At 36.6% G+C, this 20799-nt stretch overlaps 3 protein-coding genes across 4 annotated transcripts; 2 read left to right on the top strand and 1 right to left on the bottom strand.

Moving 5' to 3' along the window:
* The first annotated feature begins 479 nt into the window (after positions 1-479).
* Positions 480-10064, top strand: KaiR1D (Kainate-type ionotropic glutamate receptor subunit 1D). Its single transcript, XM_036357165.2, has 13 exons — positions 480-804; positions 1348-1503; positions 3685-3779; positions 3957-4046; positions 4192-4349; positions 5309-5984; positions 6055-6224; positions 6291-6551; positions 6618-6749; positions 6811-7009; positions 8230-8341; positions 8405-8524; positions 8637-10064. Exons 1-13 carry the CDS (start codon positions 687-689, stop codon positions 8930-8932), a joined length of 2583 nt encoding a protein of 860 aa, XP_036213058.1. The 5' UTR covers positions 480-686; the 3' UTR covers positions 8933-10064.
* A 99-nt stretch (positions 10065-10163) lies between these two features.
* On the top strand, positions 10164-19309 carry Ir93a (Ionotropic receptor 93a). Of its 2 annotated transcripts, none has more exons than XM_036357164.2 (14): positions 10164-12034; positions 13110-13262; positions 14979-15115; positions 15186-15294; positions 15356-15897; positions 15971-16079; positions 16160-16305; positions 17253-17435; positions 17501-17569; positions 17626-17781; positions 17836-17986; positions 18045-18265; positions 18318-18738; positions 18799-19309. In XM_036357164.2, exons 2-14 carry the CDS (start codon positions 13133-13135, stop codon positions 18885-18887), a joined length of 2463 nt encoding a protein of 820 aa, XP_036213057.2. In that variant the 5' UTR covers positions 10164-12034; positions 13110-13132; the 3' UTR covers positions 18888-19309. The 2 variants fall into 2 exon arrangements, with proteins under 2 accessions (XP_036213057.2, XP_014095980.3); XM_014240505.3 differs by having other exon boundaries at positions 10164-13036.
* On the bottom strand, positions 19019-20029 carry RpS30 (ribosomal protein S30). The gene is made up of 3 exons (XM_014240503.3): positions 19881-20029; positions 19561-19651; positions 19019-19443 (listed from the first exon to the last, which is right to left on the bottom strand). Exons 2-3 carry the CDS (start codon positions 19636-19638, stop codon positions 19123-19125), a joined length of 399 nt encoding a protein of 132 aa, XP_014095978.1. The 5' UTR covers positions 19639-19651; positions 19881-20029; the 3' UTR covers positions 19019-19122.
* Between the last annotated feature and the right edge of the window lie 770 nt (positions 20030-20799).

Here is a 20799-nt window from a genome sequence, read left to right as displayed (position 1 = left end):
GATAATAAACATTCCCCATCAAACATGAATATTTTGTGTTATTTTTTTTTTTTTAATTAGGGAACTTTGTTATATATTAATATTATATTTAATATTATTTAGGTTCAATGTCCTCTTTCCAAGCTGAAGAACTTACGAAAAAATGGTTTGTGTTCGAACTAACTGCAAACAGTTAGTATAGTAGTTTTTAAAAGCCTTTTATTAAGCTAATTTTATACTCAAACTCCTTAATAGCTTTCCTCATAAAAAGCTCTCACAAACACCTGCTCAAGCTGGGTTCCACACCACACGCTCCGCAGCATCCACTGCGCAGCTGCTGAAACTGTCATTTGGAATCGTAAACTCTGTCACATTACAACCACCAAATCGCAACAAATCATAAGATGAAACAACAACTCCAAATGATAATATTTGCAACAGCGCAGCATCCAGTCAAACGCTTTTCCATGCGTCAAAAAGCGTTCAGTAACATTCCAACTGTCAAAGCGAGCGAAACATGCGTGCCAAAAAAATTGTATCTGCAAGTGTGAAGCGCGGATACGCGTAAGTGTATGTATATGAGAAAAAAAGCAAAGAGCGAAGAAGCGCAGAAAATAAACAAAAAACCAAAAAAATTGCAGCAAATTGTATGCTAAAAGTTAAGAAAATATATTAAAATAATACACAGTCACAGCTACAGTGTTAAGATGCAATCTCCGGGATCCCCGCGATGGTGCTGGCGCTATCTGCGTCTGAGTTGTTGCCTCGCCGTGCTCAGTGCGCTGCTGCAGCACACGCTGGCGCTGCCCGATGTCATCAAAATCGGTAAAAAAAATAAGATGAATTTAAAAATAGTTACATTGCCAAGTGGGCTTATCAGACGCACTCGGCTACGCCAACGCTCGATTATCTATCAGCCTCATGAAGTCTATTTTCGCCTGCTTCCACTTTGATTTATTGATTTTTTGTTTGTATTAAATTTATTACTTTAAAATTATGTATGTATGTAGTGGGAAGAACAGCAGCAGTGTACGCACAGTGTACGAGTGGGGTTTCATGCACAGAAGCTTCTGAAAGGCTAATAAGCTCGAGTGTACGGATGAGCGGAAATTACGAGCTTACTTGCATTCACATGAATTCAATTAAATGAAATTAAAAATACACGTCAGTCATTTTTGTTTACCTTTCATTTTTGCCATTTCGCTTTAACATTTGTTTCTTTTTCTCATCACTTACGGTCTCCTGCGCTCCCCCATTTCATTCATAACCCCGCGTAATGAGTTGCTGATTGTACGCACCACATAATCCTGCTTGCCGCTGGCGCTTTTATTGCATGTGCATTTATTTATTTTCGCATTTGCCCCTCAGGTGGCCTATTTCATCCAACCGACGATACACAGGAGTTGGCCTTTCGTCAGGCTGTCGAGCACATCAACTCGGATCGATTAATATTGCCGCGCTCCAAGTTGGTGGCGCAAATTGAGCGCATCTCGCCGTTTGATAGCTTCCATGCGGGCAAAAGGGGTGAGTACTCTGAAGATTACATTGGTTTATTTATAAACATTTATCAAGTGGCTATTGTGGGCTTAACAAATGTAGTAGTTATTTATAGTTTCCGACAACAAGTTGATTGAATTTTATGGCTGACGTAGTTAAAGGGAGATTTGCTGGCGTATAATGAAAGCATAATTCTTTATTTTTAAGTAGAATAAGCGAAGGATTATTTACAAGTTTTTCAAAATATTTATAACTTAAAAAGGACTAATACATTTTAGGGTTTTTACTGATATTTCGAAATGTTATTCTTAGTCGGAGGGCGCGCAATTTTAGTATGTAGACCTGCAGGAGTCCTTAGTAACATTTAAGATTCCGTAAAAATACTATACAACTTTATAAATAGCTCAAAGTGAATATAATATATTAATTGACTAAATATACAATAGGTATCAAGTCCACAAAAGCTCCTTCGAGTAAGTAGTCTGTCCTTATCTCACTTAGTGGTGACTAGTAGGGGGTTACAGAGTAAGAGAGGTATATGCTAGGTTTCAACGAATGGAGAAGATGTTTAGAATTACGAACTTGCAAAAAAAAAAGGGAACTCAGCTATTATAGATACCGTCCAAAAGGCACCTATGCTGGGCTACAGTAAAAAAACATTGGTACTAGAGCAACCACTGAAATAACAAAGGTCGCAAAGGTTTTCGGTGTGGCAAACAGCTTTTGCATATATTTTCGTATCAAAACAAACCAAACATATAACATTTTTAACAGAGCTTTTTGTTAATATTCTTGTAAACGGCTTAAATCAGACACCAAGGTTTAAGAGACGTTTTTTACGATATAAAGATGTTCTGAGGCTTGCTGTGACCTACCGAGGGCTATTAAAGAAAGATTTCCTTTTTAAGAAACTTGTAACCTTGATAGTGCGAACCTCTAGCCATTTCAAGACAGTGATCGTATTTAAGTAACAATTAAACACATAATCTGTCTTTTGTACACACGAGCTTCAAAGTTATAAAAAAAAATGTCCAGCACTTATGAATAAATAACAAATTTCATGGCCGAAATACACTAAAGTTTGTAAACGATAAAGAAACCGTTGGATACTCTATATCGATCAAAATAATGTTCTTGTATGGAAAAATTTTTTATTTGGCAAGATATTGCCCCGCAATTTGGCAAAGGTTATCGCCCAACACTATAATCCTTAACATATTGTTCAGATCAAACCATTATAGCATATAGCTGCTATAGAAACTGACCTATTAAAATCTAAATAAAGATCTTTCTATACTGTTTTAAGCTATAAGAAATGTACCTGTGAAGGGTATTATAGCTTCGATTTAGCCGAAGTTATAATATTATTTTGTTTTCTCAATCAGCTTACCCGATCACTTTCACTGCCTGAGCGAAATTCAATTTCCACATATTTTAAAATATATAAAGCCATGACCGATATAAAGGAAACAATGTGTATTCAAAGCGTTGTTTCACAATTTTTCTAAATTATTATCACACGGTTTCGGTTTGCTGAAATTTCATATTATCTTCCCTATGCTTACACACATAGTAGATAATCGGTTTAGAAAATGTTGCTCCCCCACTCGCAGCACGAGTGGGTTAGGTCGCGATAAGACTCAGCCAACAAATACTACTCGCTTACGAATGGCTTCCGCTTTTTATCCGCAAGCACATAAAGACAACAGTAAACGTATAATTGAAAATAAGAATGAGAACGGCACAATAGTTGGAAAATCCTTGGTAGAATGCTAAAATGGTGGCGTGGTGAAGACGAAATCAGTACGGGCAACAGTGTAGAACTACAGCACGCCTGGGAAATTCAGAGGCATACCCGTTTATTAATGTTTACGTAGTGCATTTGTGACAGCGACGACAACGAAACGTATGGCAACTGAAGTAGTTGAGGACTGGGGATCCACGACGCAGGGGAGTTATTCAAACTCGTAAAGAAAGCTATAAAAGCAAGCGAATAACGGTTATTATCACCAGTTTGGCCGTCGTATTTTTTGTTTTCATTATTCGGGCATACAAATACTCTCGTGTTCGTGCATGTGTTTGTAGACTTTTGAATAAATTTGCGGTTTGTTGTTGTATGAGCACCGAGCATACTGATTCGGTTTGTGTTTTTATTTTCATTATTCCGTTTTTTTTTTTCTCTTTTATTTTGCTTGCCACTATTTACAGTTTGCGGCTTGTTGAACATTGGCGTGGCAGCCATATTCGGGCCACAATCCTCCAACACCGCGAGCCATGTGCAAAGCATCTGCGACAATATGGAGGTATGTATGTAACAACGTAAGGATTAACAGTTATCGTAACTGCTAAGGCTAAAGACAAGCAAGCCAGAGCTTATGTGCTAACAAATCCAATGCAAATACCAACATTAGATTTGCTTGCATCATTGCAGCACTTCCGTTAGTTTTAAAACAGGTTATTTTTTTAATTCGTCGCTGTAGATACCTCACTTGGAGAACCGTTGGGATTACCGTTTGCGACGTGAAAGCTGCCTGGTGAACTTGTATCCACATCCAAATACACTGGCCAAGGTATATCTACAGATTTACATACACTCGCACTCACACACATAGCCACACACATTTGAGCCACTTAAAATAATTATGAGAGCTTAACTTGCCGTTAAACGGCTTCAGCGCTATACTTATGCATATTATCCCATTGTTTGCTCTTCAGGCTTATGTGGATATCGTCAAGCAGTGGGAATGGAAAACTTTCACAATTATCTATGAGAACAATGACGGCATTGTACGGCTACAGGAGTTAATCAAGGCACATGATAACTCGCCGTATCCGATTACAGTGCGACAATTGAGTTTATCGGGGGATTATAGGTAAGCGACCGCATTTTTTATTGAACACTCGAATAAGTTGGTTAATTTGTATTTTTATAGTTTTGCACTACATAAATATAATATTAAAATTTTATTTTTTTCCTCATACTAAAATAATAATTCGGCAACAAATTTAAGTCGGTAAAGCTACAAAGCAGTTTGAAACTAAATTTATGTAAAATACACAGCTTCAAGTTTTATGTGATTGCTACTCTATTCATTAAAGCTTATTGCTGGTATCGATAGGATCATTTTAAATACATCGAAAATTCTACTCCATTCCCCGTAATTTAGACCTCTCCGTCCCGTAGCAATTTCACATGGTTTTCGGTCTACAGCGAGCTCTCAGGGCGGTTTGAAGCTCAGGGGGAATAACGGTTAAAGTAATTATTGAAGTAAGCTCTCCATCACCTCTAGTGTCAAAATTTCAGATCACTGCAGCGTTCTTTAAACTGCCATTAAATAAACTTTCCATGGGAATCTCTAAGAAAACATTGTTGTTAAATCCACGATATTTTTCCGACCGGATAGATGAGGTAGGTTCATCCCCGACCGGGAGACCATATTTGAACAATTACCAACAAACCCTTTGCGATGCAAAAAACCCTTAAAGATGAAATTAAGGCTCATTATTCAATTAGTTCACCTAGACGGCTGGAGGGTTAAGAGTCAAGGTGTTTTAGCTTTAATCCCGCTAATGCGAAAAAGCCAAGAAAGAAGTGCCGAGTGTCTAAAGACAACTTCGACAGTGGTGTCTAAAACGATTTTTGGCCCTACGGCATGGGTGCTAGTCGTGCTTTTCTTTGAAACGCATCACCCTTGCAGTTCCCAGAGTTCCGCTGTTAACGTTTAGCTTTTCTTTAAACCTAATTGGTGAACTTCTGATTCTTTCAGATATTAATTTATTTAATTGAAGCGTTAAAATATTAACACATTAATAATACTTTCTTTCACCTCAGACCACTGCTGAAACAAATCAAAAACTCCGCCGAAGCGCACATCGTACTCGACTGTTCCAGCGATAAAATTTACGAAGTACTCAAGCAGGCACAACAAATTGGCATGATGAGCGACTACCACAGTTACTTGATTACCTCACTTGATCTGCATACCATCAACCTAGACGAGTTCCGTTATGGTGGTACGAATATAACCGGCTTTCGTCTGATTAACGAAAAAGTCGTCTCGGATGTGGTGCGTCAGTGGAGTTTCGACGATAAGGGCCTACAGCGTTCAGCCAATTTGAGTACGGTGAGGGCGGAAACTGCGCTGATGTACGATGCGGTACATCTTTTCGCAAAAGCATTACATGATTTGGACACCTCACAACAAATCGATATACATCCTATTAGTTGTGATGGTCAAAATACGTGGCAGCATGGTTTTAGTTTAATCAACTATATGAAGATCGTCGAAATGAAAGGTCTAACAAATGTGATAAAATTTGATCATCAAGGCTTTCGCACCGATTTCGTGTTGGACATTATCGAATTAGGGCCGATGGGTATACGCAAAATTGGCACATGGAATTCAACACTGCCGGACGGTATCAACTTTACGCGTACCTACAGCCAAAAACAGCGCGAAATTGAAGCGAACTTGAAGAACAAAACGCTGACGATCACAACATTATTGGTTAGTACAACAAAAATTAAAGCAAATTATGGATACTGTATACAATTTTATTAATTTTTCAACTTTGCAGAGCAATCCGTATTGCATGCGCAAAGAGTCAGCAGTGCCACTCACAGGCAATGATCAGTTTGAAGGTTATGTTGTTGATCTAATACATGAAATCTCAAAGGCTTTGGGTTTCCATTACAAAATACAGCTAGTGCCAGATGGCAGCTATGGCAGTTTCAACAAACAAACTCTGTAAGTAAACCATGCAGGAACTAAGAGTTTAGACACTCATACAAATCAACATATTTCTTGCCTTAGCGAATGGAACGGCATGATACGCGAGCTGTTGGAGCAACGTGCCGATCTTGCGGTCGCTGATCTCACCATCACCTTTGAGCGCGAACAGGCGGTGGACTTCACCATGCCTTTCATGAACCTGGGCGTCTCGGTGCTTTATCGCAAACCCGTTAAACAACCGCCTAATTTATTTTCATTTCTCTCACCGCTTTCTCTCGACGTTTGGATTTACATGGCTACGGCATACTTGGGCGTTTCGGTGCTGCTGTTCATTTTAGCGCGGTGATTTTTGGATGAACTTTATATTAATTCTCGATTGTGATAAACAAATTTTGTTTTCTTTTATAGCTTTACACCCTACGAATGGCCCGCATATTCTGATGCTCATGGCGAGAAAATAGAAAGTCAGTTCACACTTATGAATTGCATGTGGTTCGCCATCGGTTCATTAATGCAGCAAGGATGCGATTTCTTGCCAAAGTATGTTTAATAATTACATATATTTCCTCAAAGTTTTCTAAAATTATTTTCTTTAACACAGAGCTTTATCAACGCGAATGGTAGCTGGCATATGGTGGTTCTTTACATTGATCATGATTTCATCATACACAGCTAATTTGGCAGCCTTTCTCACTGTAGAGCGCATGGATTCGCCTATCGAAAGCGCTGAGGATTTGGCAAAACAGACGCGTATAAAGTATGGTGCATTAAAAGGTGGCAGCACGGCAGCGTTTTTCAGAGTAAGTAAATCAGGTTGTTTATTTAATAAATCTCGCAGAGAAATGTATTAAGCTGTGAGCGCTGTTTTCTAGTTTTTTTCTTACTGAACATAAAGACGGTCGTTATCTTGAGGAGGATAGAAACGTTATAGTATGTACATATGTATTTTAGCTATCAATATGTGACAGCCTCAAAGAGCTTTGTAAATACGTGAGGGTCTATTAATTCAAATAAGAAGTTCTGAGCATCACACTGACGTTTTATCTGTTCCGTAACCTAAACCTTTATAGTTCTAAAACATCTCTGTAGGGATGGTGGACTGTTAAATGATTAAGTGTAAAGTAACACGTTGTTACTTTTAGTAACACTACTCAACAAATCTGAAGGAAAAATTTGCGTCTGATATGCTAAGAGATCTGTGGGGGTATTTGAGGAGACTGAATACGAATTTAATTTCAAAAATTTTCCATTACCCACGTTTTTTTTTTTTATTTTAGTACATTGTGGTGGTTTGACCCCTACACCCTTTGACTACAATACAAAACATCGTACGTGTTAAGAAATTTTTATTATTATATTTGGTTTTAGTAACCCAAACTTAGCGAGAAACAGCTTCGAAAATCACAGTCGGAAAATGACTGTAAACTAATGTAATTAAAGGGTCTTCACAAAACAGGAGTCGAGCTTGAAATAGAAGGATAACTGTAAAATTATGAATGGTAACTTCTTCTAAATGATTTTCAAAACAACATAGTATGAGGAAAAAAGAGGGATATCGGGTTAAAAATCGTCTTAAAGAGCGCAGGTTCGAGTTAGTTTATATAGCAGTAAGCCGTAACTTTGTTGAACTATAAACCTGTGATTTAGTGTGATTTAGTTGACCTTCTCTACGATCCTACTTTCCTAGCACTCCCATAAATGGTAAGTTTTCATTCAATACCATGCGGTTTGTTCGTTCAATGACACCGAGTTATATGCGCCACTAGTTTAAAGTTTTGCTATGGGGAATTTAAAAAACTCGAAATGTAACTTTATTAACATTAACACCAAAAGTATTATCGAGCTAAAGCAACTTTTTGTGATAATAAGCTCAGCTCAAGAGAAGTTTAAACTACTTAACACCAAAACTGCTGGTAAACTGGAGTTTGTGGCGTAATGGGAATATACTATAAAGTTTGCGTCTCAATTTTTACCAAATCCTTCAGTTTTATAAACCCAATTTACTAATTTTTCACAACAGGAATCGAAAATATCAACCTATCAACGTATGTGGTCATTCATGGAGTCCGCCCGGCCGTCTGTATTCACCTCGACCAACGCCGAGGGTGTGGAGCGCGTGGCCAAAGGCAAAGGTATGTTTATAAAGGGGAACCGTATATTTTAGAATAATTACTTTACAAAATATCGTCTTGCAGGTTCATATGCTTTCCTCATGGAATCTACATCCATCGAATATGTGACTGAACGTAATTGTGAGCTGACACAAGTCGGCGGCATGTTGGACACCAAAGGTTATGGTATAGCAGCTCCACCGAGTAAGTGGACGAATATTCATTTCTTTACTAAAAATACATATCTACAAATACATATACATTATATATATATATCATTAGTGACGAAATTAATGCGTTATCTGCTGATTTACAGATTCCCCTTACCGTACCGCCATCAATGGCGTAATACTCAAACTGCAGGAGGAAGGCAAATTACACATACTGAAAACCAAGTGGTGGAAGGAGAAACGTGGCGGTGGCAGTTGTCGCGTAGAGACATCGAAATCATCATCGGCGGCAAATGAGTTGGGTCTGGCGAATGTGGGCGGGGTGTTCGTCGTGCTAATGGGCGGTATGGGTGTGGCCTGTGTTATTGCCGTGTGTGAATTTGTGTGGAAATCGCGAAAGGTCGCCGTCGAAGAGCGGCTAAGTGCGATTTTGCACGAATGAGATTAAATGCAGGATGTGTGGGTTTAAAGTAGCAATGAAGAGAGAGAGAGAGGGGAGGATATCATGGCATTAGAAAAGGTTTGAGTCAGTAAAAATTCAGCGAAGAATGGAAGAATTAATCAGAATCGATGTTTGAGTTGTGTAGCACGACTAGATATTATTTGAACTTTAAGTTTTCTTCAAACAAATTAACATTAATTTAATTGAGGTTAGTTTATAGCTTAGTAAAACATATATGCCTAACATATATACACATATAAAATTTAAAAAATGTCAACTATTTTATATGCGCGTACCATATGAGTATTTAGTATTAGTGCTAGAGTCATCGTAACATACACACACACACATATGCTGTATACATACATACACAGCGCAAAATGTATTTACATATACAATACATAGATATTATTTATAGCGATAAGTTAATATGCATTTAATAGTAAAAAAAAAATAAACATATTCGAATTGTGCTGTATCATAAACAAAACGCCAATCTTGTACACTTACCATATGCTAATTTAATTACTACAGTTATATATTATATTAATTAGCTGTAACTAGCCAAAGCGCATCAAACACTCTATTAAATACGCACAAAATTATCCTAAACCCATAATCTACTTATAATCCTCATATCTAGATCTAATAAGCGTCATAAATCTACACTAACAAGGCTTTACAACCTCCTAAAACACTAAAAACTATGCTTATAACTGTAATGAACCCTATATATAATATATACAATACTGACTATATACATACATACATACACACACGAGTATATAGTTTATACATATGTACGTTTTTCCTTCATCGAACCAATTTAGCGAATTACTCGTACACACGAATTATTAGTCGTAAGCGATTTAATTATAACAATGTAACCACATAGAAATTAGTAATAAATAATAAACGAAATGAAAAAACCTTACAAACATACATACAGACCACATACTCGTACATCCATACCGTTATATATACATATATTGTACATTTGTACATACAGTTGCATTGACACGAAAGGCAATGCTCCGACGACTGCACAAATGCATCTGTACAAGTGAACGTGTACGTATTTCTTAACACAAATAAAATACCATGCAGAAAAATAAAACCAAATTTAGAAAAACATATCATGATAATTACAACAGTGGAGATAAATTCGATTAATTTCACATTTTCAATTAAGCAGGACTTTCCTATATCTATGTACATACATATATACATATACTCGTATGTATATAAACACGCCCAAAGCTTCTACAAGAAAAATGGGCAACTCATGTAGGAAAAACTTGCACTAGTGCGGACAAAATGGTAGTTTCTATGAGGATCACTAAGTTCTAATGTTTTTACCAAAATTTAGATTTTTTAATACCTTAAAAACTTCGAAAGTCACTTTTACAAATACAATTAGTACGAGATCTCATAAATCACTTATCAGCCCTCGAAAATAATTTCATATGAAATATAAAAAGTAAGTAAATGATTTTGCTTTTAGTGTACAATCCCTATAGTCCTATAAATGTAGTGTTTTAAGCGCCTGAGTTTGATTTTCAGTTTTGATTTTCATTACGCTTTAAATTTAAAAATTTATTGAGCTTAGGCGAACACAATCTATATGTTCGCGGTAGGACATTAAGTTACAAGTATATCCAAGAGAAAAGCTTAGGGCGCACATCTAGCATGACAGCCGAAAGAACTTAGGAACTACAAAAAGCTAATCTATCAATAATTTTCAAATTTTAATGGGTTTTTTATACATATTTTACGAATACACAATATAATTTTTAAAGAAAAAAATTAAACATTTTTCGAGTTACATACGATCTTCTACGGCGCTAAAACAAACGTCCACCACTGCTGCAGTGAATCCGGCCTTCTCCGAGGATGGTAGCCAAAAGCAACATTCTCTCTAAAAGATATTGTCCGTACACTGAACTACGGTCGATAAAAAAAAATAAAAATTTACAAAATTCGGCATTTAAAAAAAGTTTGACCAAAAATTTTGTTAGTTTTTGGTCTGTCAAGATTTGATGGATCAAAAATATGGTGGGTTATAGTACAACTTAATAGTGAACGGAACATTTGTCTCCAATTAATACCGTTTCGAGAAAAAATGCTTTGAAAGATAAACTTATGGAGCTGACTTAACTGAGTGGCTGCACTTTAGAGGCATATAACTCAAAAGTATTTAAAATTATCATTTAAAATTATAGTATGGTATTTTTAAAGGTATTCTCTATCGAAATATGCAAATATTAAAAAATTTATTTGTTCAACATTTCGCAAATTGCGTACCAGTGAGCATTGGCTTAAAGTCTGAGCAAAGGAAAAAGCCACTGAGGATTTGATCTAGAAAATACGATGGTTGTGAAAGCAATTCAAAACAGCTTTGGCAGCGATTCCATTAATTTGAGATGGCATGTCTTGTGTCATTAAAAGTATGTGAACAGATTCATTTAATAACTTCAGACTGTCAGATACATACTTGTATATCGAACAACATTATCTTATGCTCATCCAAAACAAGTTTGTACTCTTGATTCGAACCAATTGTGCCAATGCTTTGAAATTTATATGCGAGTCTTTTGAACTAGGGGGTTAATTACAAAACATGTAGCTTTAATATGGTGAAGAAGCTACTAACTTGTCTACCTGTCCGGTAATAATAAAAACAGTTAAATAAACTACAAAGGAATTAAAAATTTAAATTTTTGCTAGAGAAACTTATTAGTAAAGAACAGTTTTTGAATACTGCTTACTAAAATATTACAACACGAAATTGACTGCAATATAGAGGAAAAAATATTTGCATATTATATTTATATGCTGCCAGTAAGTATTTCAGTTAGTATGCTTGAATCTGAATTTTCCACCAATTAGACTTCTTAGATATTTTTCTCCCAACAAGCGAATATCACATTCACATTTGTAGTAAAATATAATTTTGAAACCTTTGATTTTTCCTGCTGGGTATGCAAGCTCACACAATTTCACAGCTACTTTGTATTTACGACAATCGGCAATAAACAGTTACACGCCCACAATTCATACGTCCACTGGCTGCGAACACCTGCTGTAGCGCGCCCGCCAAAAGTAAGTATGTGATGTGTATGTATGTAAATATGTATACTCCGTGCGAGGTGAGGTAGAGAAGCGTGTGGCGAGAAAATGCCACTCAAAAGACATGCCAACATACATACGTACATACAAAACTGAATTGCTGTAAAGGAGAGGATAATTAAGTAAGCAAAAAATATATTATTAAAAAAAGTTATTTTATTGCAAAAATATTTTGTATTGTACAATATTTTGCTTTTCAGGCATTTCCTCAAAAAAGTAAAAAAAATATATTTTTTTAATCAAAAACTATACTATAATTTAAAACTTAAGTCGAATCTCACAATTATTATTAAATCGTAATTGTTTTTTTTTTTTTTGAATTTTGCTACTAAGTATGAAGACTCAGTTTGTTTCTCTATCTCCAAATGGTCATAATAATATTTCGAACATGATTTTCTAACTTATTTTGGTTAAAATAAAAATATATTTCAAACCTAGTGGCATTCCAAAATACTTTAGAACACCCCTTAAATCTGCGCGTATTCCAAGAGGGTTATTTTAAAGCATAAAAACCGTTGCAGTGCAATGGCCGTGCTTTCGATTTCACTCGTTAAATATTAACCATAACAATCTGGCCTTTGCTCTCGACCGCGGCGGGACACCATATACACACACCGCATGTACATATGTATGTATTGTCTGTGTGTGGGCAATACTATCCTTACCGGCTAATTTGAAGTGTTGTTTCGATGCACGCAAAATGCAATCAGAAATTAATAAATATTTTTGTGCTATCCTTTTTATAACTGCCAATCCCGTTATAACATTCAATCGTTTTGTGAATGATTTTACGAGTTAAAATACAATGCTTAGGCACTGAGGTATTCAGTTAAGTTTTACTTTTTCAACGAATGTGAGCGATGCGCCTTCACGCTTTTCTTTGGCCATTTTGGCTGCCCCTCTGCCTCACGCTGTTGCCACAAAACGCTGAAGCCAATGACTTCTCTTCGTTTTTAACTGCAAATGCATCTTTAGGTGAGGAAATGTTAGCTTCTATTTTGATCTGTTTTAATACTGAGTATGTGATTTTTTCCTCTACAAATTTTAGCGGTTGTAGTGGATCGGGAATATATGCAAAGGCGTGGTGAAAACATTTTAGCGAATTTTCAAAGAATTCTAAGCGACGTGATACGTGAAAATTTAAAGAACGGTGGCATCGAAGTGAAGTATTACTCATGGAGTCAAATTCGATTGAAAAAAGGTGGGCAATTTTGTTTCCTTATGGCTTAAGATATACGAGTACTAACCTTATGTTTAGCGTTGTTTGAAAGAAGTGGAACACATTTCTCCCTATGAACATCGAACTTTGTCGACTGTTTTGTTAAAGTATTTTAAAAAATTCAAATAATTATTTTATTTAACAAACAAACTGAAATTGAAATTTCTAATTAAAATACTAGTGTTGATAATTATGGTATATTTCTAACCTAGAGATATAAACATTGGCGAAGCAAAATAGATTTAGTGCATTTATTTTCAGTAACCTTCAAAGACCTTTTTCATTGAGTGCAAACACTGCGAGATTAGTTCTTTTCTCATCAGGAACCACCTTTCTTATTTTTCATCTGAGGGAACAAAATATTACTAAAACACACATATTTGGGATGGTGGTATATTGAGTCAATAACTACAATATATTCATGCGATTATCGCAAATTTTAACTTTTATTTTTAATAGCCTGTTCTGATATGAACCTTATTCCAGTAAGGTCGATCTAATTCGACCAGGAGATATGGTAGTCAAAAGGGGCAAGGTTTGGGCTATAAGGCAGAACTTCCCATATACTGTTTTCCAAATAGTTTTTAACCAGTCTTGGAACATGAGGCCGAGCGTTGTCATGATGAAAAATTATTACCTCGCGTCTGTCTGAAATTTCGGGCGTTTTTCGGCAATCGCTCGCTTCAGTTTAATGAGTTGTTGTCTTTAGCGTTTCCAATTGATGGATTCATTTGTCCTCACAAGTCACAATCTGATGCAAAAACGTCTCTTCGCTTCAATTCATATGGCACCCGAATTCCATTCTTTTGAATGTATCCGACAGTTTTTAAATCTTTTAAAATGGCTGTTTGAGTGGCTCACAAAGATCCTGCGAGTTTCTCTTTTGTCTGTCAACAATATACATCGAATAATGCATTTAGTTCCTCATTAAATTAAAAAAAACGATATCAGTGGGTAATTTGATTCTTATTATTAGAAAGAAGATCACACAGTAAAACCAAAGAACATTTGAATACTGTGTATGAGTTTTAACAGTCGGTTTATGATAAGCCACTCCCAGGTGCCTCAAAAACGTCTAGCACGAAGAATAACGTCAGAAAAGTCCGTGATTTCCTATCAAAAGACCACCGATTAAACATATGGGAGATATCAAGACTCAAAAAAATCGCATGGGTCATATTTAGCATGAAGTATTGAACATGTTTACTCACTCCGGATGAAAAATGTAGCGTTTCGTAAGCATGGACGAAGCATGAATAGACTGGTATACACCAGAGGTCAAGAAGACAAATGATTTCAGCGGCGAACATTCTCCTAAGAAAGAAGATGGCCACCTTTTTTTGGAATTATTAAAATGCGTATCTACATCGACTACCCGTAGAGGACAAAATCGTCATAGGGCTCTACTACGCAGAATTATTTGGTGGTTTCTAGAAAAAGCCAACCGATGAAAGGAAGAATTAAGTTTTCTTTAAGCTTTCAAGTTTTCCGAAAAGCACCGGATCACACTCTTCCCTTAATAACAGGGCCAATTTATCATGCTTCGCACTGTTGCTCCATCCTCTAGATTTGGCTCCTCCATATTTTTTAAAGATCTTTTTAAAAACATTACCTAAATTATAAGCATGCATATACCTAACTTTATAACTTAACATGCTAAACTTATTCTATATGTGCTTAATGATCGACTAATTCCAGACTTCCTCGCTGCCATGACAGTGACGGACTGCAAGAGTACTTGGCAACTGTTTGACTCGACGCAGCAGAATTATATACTACTGATTGCTATAACAGACGCCAATTGTCCGCGGTTGCCTTTAAATCGTGCTATTATGGTACAGGCATCAAATATACGAGGTTTTAGGCATGTCAAATGTAAAATAAATTCTGAAATTTTGTTTCCAGATTCCCATAGTCGATGAGGGTCAGGAATTGTCGCAGATTATTTTAGACATTAAGGTGCAGCGTTTATTGCGTTGGAAGACAGCTGCTGTGCTACTCGATCAGACTATATGTGAGTCCATAAAAATTTTGAACTACCTACAAATTCACACACACCGTTCTTTTCCATTAAGTGAACGACAATCCCACATTGGTAGAGTCGGTGGTACACGAGAGCGCTAAAAATCACATTACACCTTTTTCGCTACTATTGTACCAGATCGACGACACGCTGCGCAGTCAAAAGAAACGCACTGCTATACGGCAAATGCTGAACGCTTTTCAGGCCGGAGCACAAACGCCACGGCAATTTATTGTGTTGTCCAAATTCTGTGAGGATATTGTGGAAATCGCTGCGAGCATGAAATTATTTCACGTTTACAATCAATGGGTTTTTTTTGTGTTGAACGAAGATCAACGCAATCATGATCCCATGTCAGTGACACAGAACTTGGAGGAGGGTGCGAATATTGTGTTCGCGTTGAACACGACCAACCCGACTTGCAGCAGTTCCATTAACTGTACCATAACTGAGTTGTCATTGGCATTTGTTACATCCATTTCACGTATGATCGTTGAGGAACAATCGATCTATGGCGAAATTTCCGATGAGGAATGGGAAGCTATCAGATATACCAAACAGGAGAAGCAGGATGAAATGTTGGGTTACATGAAGGTAACTAATTATTGGAATGATAGTGACGTAGATAAGGATGCACATATGTATGTATGTAATCTATTTTCTATAGGAATATCTTAGAGAATACAGTAAGTGCACCAGCTGTTCCCATTGGAAAATTGAGACCGCACTAACGTGGGGCAAAAGCGAGGAGCATCGTAGATATCAATCAAATTTAGGTAAGTTGTCGAAATTATTTTGTAAATCACCCTCTGTCATTTCTACCTCATTTAACTTTTACCATTAAATACGTCTTCAGAACTTCGTGACACACGCAATAGAAATTTCGAATTCATTGATGTTGGCTATTGGACACCTACTTTGGGTTTCAATACACATGAAGTCATGTTTCCACACATAACGCACTTCTTTCGCAATATCACCTTGGACATTCTAACGGCGCACGTAAGTTATAGCTATATCTCCATTTATCTATGCCCTGAAAAGCTTGCCACAAAGTGTGTAACACCCAGAAGGAGACGTCCGAAACCCTATAATGTGTATATATAAATGATTAGCGTGACGAGCTGTGTCAATTTACACATGTCCGTCTATCTTTCTGCCCGTCTGACTGTCTGTATATACGCGAACCAGACCCTCAGTTTTTGAGATATCGATCTGAAATTTCGTGCACGTTTTTTTCTCCACAATAAACTGCGCATTTTTCGGAATCGCCGATATCGGACAACAAACCGATCAAAATCAAGTTCTTGTATGGAAAACTATTTTATTTGACAAGAAATCTTCACGAAATTTGGCATGAATTATTTTTCAACAATCAATCTCCAACGCAACTACGCAACGCCTGTTCTGCTGCAGCTTCTAACATGATGGAGCCAGAACCATGCATCGTGGTGGGGTTCCAAACAGTAAAGAAGCTGCTCCGCACGGAGGAGAGAGCAGGTAGAAAAAGTCGCTGGCAGCAAGCAACAGGTATGCACCACGCTAAGCGGCTATTGGGCGGGTAGAACCTAGCTAGGTTCAAAGTAATGACCAACCTCCCGAAAGACTTCCTGGTTCTAGATTGCACATCAATTTATACGCGCAGGCTCAAGGCCCTCTGTTCCACTTATGTGGACAGGGATCACATTTCCTCAATAGCGCCCAGCAAGTTCCTGAAAATCATCGGAGTGCTGGGCCTTTGGGAAAACATGTGATGGAGAAGAGGGCACAATAGACCCTAGGTCGCGGTGCAAACCTCATACATATTCTATTCTGTTCTGCCTATAGCATTAGTTACTATAACAAATACACCTGTGATGGGCATCGGTGCAGTCGTAGTTGACGTTTTATCTTGTTCTCTCTATATGTTTGCGTTATTTATAATTTATTGTTTTTGATTATCTAAATAGAGCCCTCCATGGCAAATTTTGGAACGTAACAGCCATGGCGACATCGTACGTCATAGCGGTATTACTATGGAGATTCTCAAAGAAATGAGCCGTATGTTAAATTTCTCGTATATTCTTCATGAAGTCAAAGTAAACGCAGCAGATTTGGCTTCAGAGGACATGCAACACACGAGCAATATAACAGTAATGTTTACATAGTATTACAACATACAAATCGTATTATTTTCGTTTAATTTTTTGATTTGTAGGACGACCTTTTCGGCTCGCTTACATTTAATATACCATACCAAGTCATAGAAACAATGCAGTCGAGCCGTGTAAGTATAAATGCCTTGAACTTAAAAATTCTACAACTAAGGCCTCACTCTAACAGTACTTTATGGCTGCCCTGGCTGCCACTATCGATGAACCAGATAAGAAGTCATTTAACTACACCGTGCCAATAAGCGTACAGATGTATACTTTTATCTCCCGCCAGCCGGATGAAGTGAGTCGAATTTACCTGTTTGCTGCGCCTTTTACGACAGAGGTAAACAATGCAAAATAAGTAAGAAGAAAATATTTTAACATTTACTGCTAACAGATTTGGGGCTGCCTGGTGGCCATTATTATAATCACTGCACCGGTGCTGTACTTCATAAATCGTTTGGTGCCTATGGACCATTTGCGCATAACCGGTCTCAGCACACTCAACAGTTGTTTTTGGTATATCTATGGTGCTCTACTACAACAAGGTAATAAATACCATGAATACAGCAACCATCTTTTAACTGACCGTATATATTTTACCAGGCGGCATGTACTTACCCAAAGCGGATAGTGGTCGTCTTGTGATCGGTGTCTGGTGGATTGTTGTAATAGTGCTTGTGACGACATACAGTGGAAATTTGGTTGCGTTTCTTACGTTTCCGCAATTTCAACCTGGCATAGATTACTTTTTTCAAATATTTTCATCTAGCTCTGGGCAACAATTTGGCTTGCGAAATGGCTCTTACTTTGAAAAGTATGCAACGGTAAGTGAATATCGTATGCGATTTTTCATTAACATTAAAATATTTCAAATAGCAAATAACAACGCGCGATGATTTCCGTGACTATGTGCAACGAGCCACTATTTACAATAATATTCAAGGCGAGGATATTGGCGCAGTGCAGGATGGTAAACGCATTAACGTCGATTGGCGCATTAATCTACAATTAATTATACAAAAGCAATTCGAAAAGTACAAAGAGTGTAAGTTCTCATTGGGACGTGACAATTTCGTTGCCGAACAAATTGGTTTGATTGTACCGAGAGATAGTCCATACCTACAACTAATTAATGATCAAATAACACGTTTGTTTCAAATGGGTTTCATTGAGCGTTGGCATCAAATAAATTTACCATCAATGGACAAGTGTAGCGGTCATGGTGGTATGCGGCAAATTATGAACCATAAAGTGAATTTGGATGATATGCAAGGCTGCTTTATGGTACTTTTGTTTGGTATGATACCATGCACATTAACGCGTTATTTCATTAGTTTAAAAATGTAATTTATTACAGGTTTTATTATAGCTTTGTTCATACTCTTTATCGAGTATTGGTATAGATGGTACTTCGTTGAAAAAAAGAAAAGCGTTTTTGCATCTTGAAGTGATACAACCAAGAATATATACAGCAAACGAAATTTCTCTTAATAAATATTTTTCAAAAACACTTGAAATATATGCAAACTATTTACGTTTTAACAATCCTTTGGTTTTTAATAATAAAATTCCGAAGCTCACATTCTTATTTATATTACTTTAATATAATTTGTTGGTAAAAATCAATTTCATTTTACACGTAAAAAACCAAACCCACAAAACATATCAATTGTTGATAAGCTTAGTTCGAGTTGGCGTTGGGGCCACGACGACGACCGAAACCTTGCACAATGTTGACAAAACGACGGTTGTATTGGATTCTCCTCTTTGCACGGCCAGTCTTCTTCTTCTTCTTTTCTTGTTTCTCCACCTTAGGTGTCTGTCCCTTGACCTTACCGGCACGCGCCAAAGAACCGTGCACTTTACCACCCAACATTGGTACAGTGATATCCAACTCGAAGGAAGCCAAGGATGTCACGGCGGCATCATTGCACAAGGCATTGCCTTCACAATTCAATGTGATTTCCTCAGTGTTCAAACCATGGGCTTGAGCGATTTGTGCCTATAAGGAAATATACAAAATTAGCGTATACGAATAAAACACGAAAAGTAGGGTTAGAAATAATGGCAGTTGCCATTGTTCACCTGTCACCATCGATTAAGCAATTTTGTTACACACCTTAACTTCGGCAATAGTAGCAGTAGGCAGCACCTCAACGGGCTCTACGGTATCAAAACCACGTACGAACAATTGCATTTTGTGTTTTTAACTGCAAGTAAAACAAAAAATCTGTATTACATTTCACCACTTCCATATAGATTGACAGTAAAAAAGAACACGTGTGCAAACAGTAATGTCATTTTATATGCAATTGCGCAAAACTTCTGATCAAATTTCATTATCATCGTATTTTTACGAGTTATTTACATAATTTTGAATCAAATTAAGTATATTTATTCGTATTTAAATAGAAAAATCTATTGAAACAAAATTCTCACCTTCACACTAGCGATGGATTCGCGTAAAAAGAAAGATGGCTGAGTTTCGAACATGTCAACAGAGTTTCGAATAAGAAAAAACAAATATTTCATACCAACAGAGTTGCATTGACAGTTTGGAATTAACCCAGAAAATTTTTTCCTTATTAACGCGATTAATCATTTCGACAAATTTATTTAATATTATTTATAATAATATTTAATTTATATAATACATATTTGGGGAAAACTTTAGTATAACGTTCCACGCTTTCGGGGATAAAATGGGTATGGGCGGATAGAGGATATATATATATATAGCCGTGGGAAACTTATAGTTTTCGAGATATTTGGGTTTAAAGTTCAAAATTTCGACTATTTAAAGTACGCATTTTTCCCATTTCGAATGAGTTATACACTTATATTTTCCACTTTTATATCCACTAACACTTCACTAATTCGTTTGTACACATTTATTTTACATTATATAGTGCAAAAATAGTTTAATTCAATAATTAAATTATCGTTAAATTCTATTAATTCTGACAATAACAAAAGTTTTGCAAAATTTCAAATAACCAGTGTTACCTTATCGACATCTTTTGTAATTGAACTGAAAGAAATTAAAACAGATAATACCCCAAATACAGGTATCCAAAACCTAGAGAAATAAACTATTACAAAGCATTGATGTTAAGTATTATGTTATACCCTCTATGACAATATTACTTTTTTCTTGTATAACTTCTCTTTGTGTTGGCGGCCTTTGGCCGCGCTTCAAAAAAAAATAACTCTGGTCGATCCAACACCGGAGTGTACCAAAGTTTTTACGCGCAGAAATTCTTTTTGCGTTGTTTCCTGTATCTAGGATACAATCTCTCTGTTAATTTTATTTTTCTTCGTTTGCAAAATATATTAGTATGGCAACACTGATGTTTTG

This window comes from Bactrocera oleae, chromosome 2 (assembly GCF_042242935.1).
Source record: "Bactrocera oleae isolate idBacOlea1 chromosome 2, idBacOlea1, whole genome shotgun sequence".
In the NCBI taxonomy this organism is placed as follows: domain Eukaryota; kingdom Metazoa; phylum Arthropoda; class Insecta; order Diptera; family Tephritidae; genus Bactrocera; species Bactrocera oleae.
Note: the sequence above shows the minus strand (reverse complement) of the source record. Positions and strands in the feature narration are given on the sequence as shown.

Bases quoted from the DNA above. Each gene is read 5' to 3' on its own strand.
- Ir93a (XM_014240505.3), top strand. From the start codon at position 12,922: ATGCGCCTTCACGCTTTTCTTTGGCCATTTTGGCTGCCCCTCTGCCTC. The intron at 15,116-15,185 runs GTACAGGCATCA...TTTTGTTTCCAG, and splicing joins CTTTAAATCGTGCTATTATG to ATTCCCATAGTCGATGAGGG. The intron at 17,570-17,625 runs GTAAGTATAAAT...TCACTCTAACAG, and splicing joins AAACAATGCAGTCGAGCCGT to TACTTTATGGCTGCCCTGGC.
- RpS30 (XM_014240503.3), bottom strand. From the start codon at position 19,638: ATGCAATTGTTCGTACGTGGTTTTGATACCGTAGAGCCCGTTGAGGTG. The intron at 19,444-19,560 runs GTGTGTAACAAA...ATTTCCTTATAG, and splicing joins CTACTATTGCCGAAGTTAAG to GCACAAATCGCTCAAGCCCA.
- KaiR1D (XM_036357165.2), top strand. From the start codon at position 687: ATGCAATCTCCGGGATCCCCGCGATGGTGCTGGCGCTATCTGCGTCTG. The intron at 6,552-6,617 runs GTGATTTTTGGA...TTTCTTTTATAG, and splicing joins CTGCTGTTCATTTTAGCGCG to CTTTACACCCTACGAATGGC. The intron at 8,342-8,404 runs GTATGTTTATAA...ATCGTCTTGCAG, and splicing joins GCGCGTGGCCAAAGGCAAAG to GTTCATATGCTTTCCTCATG.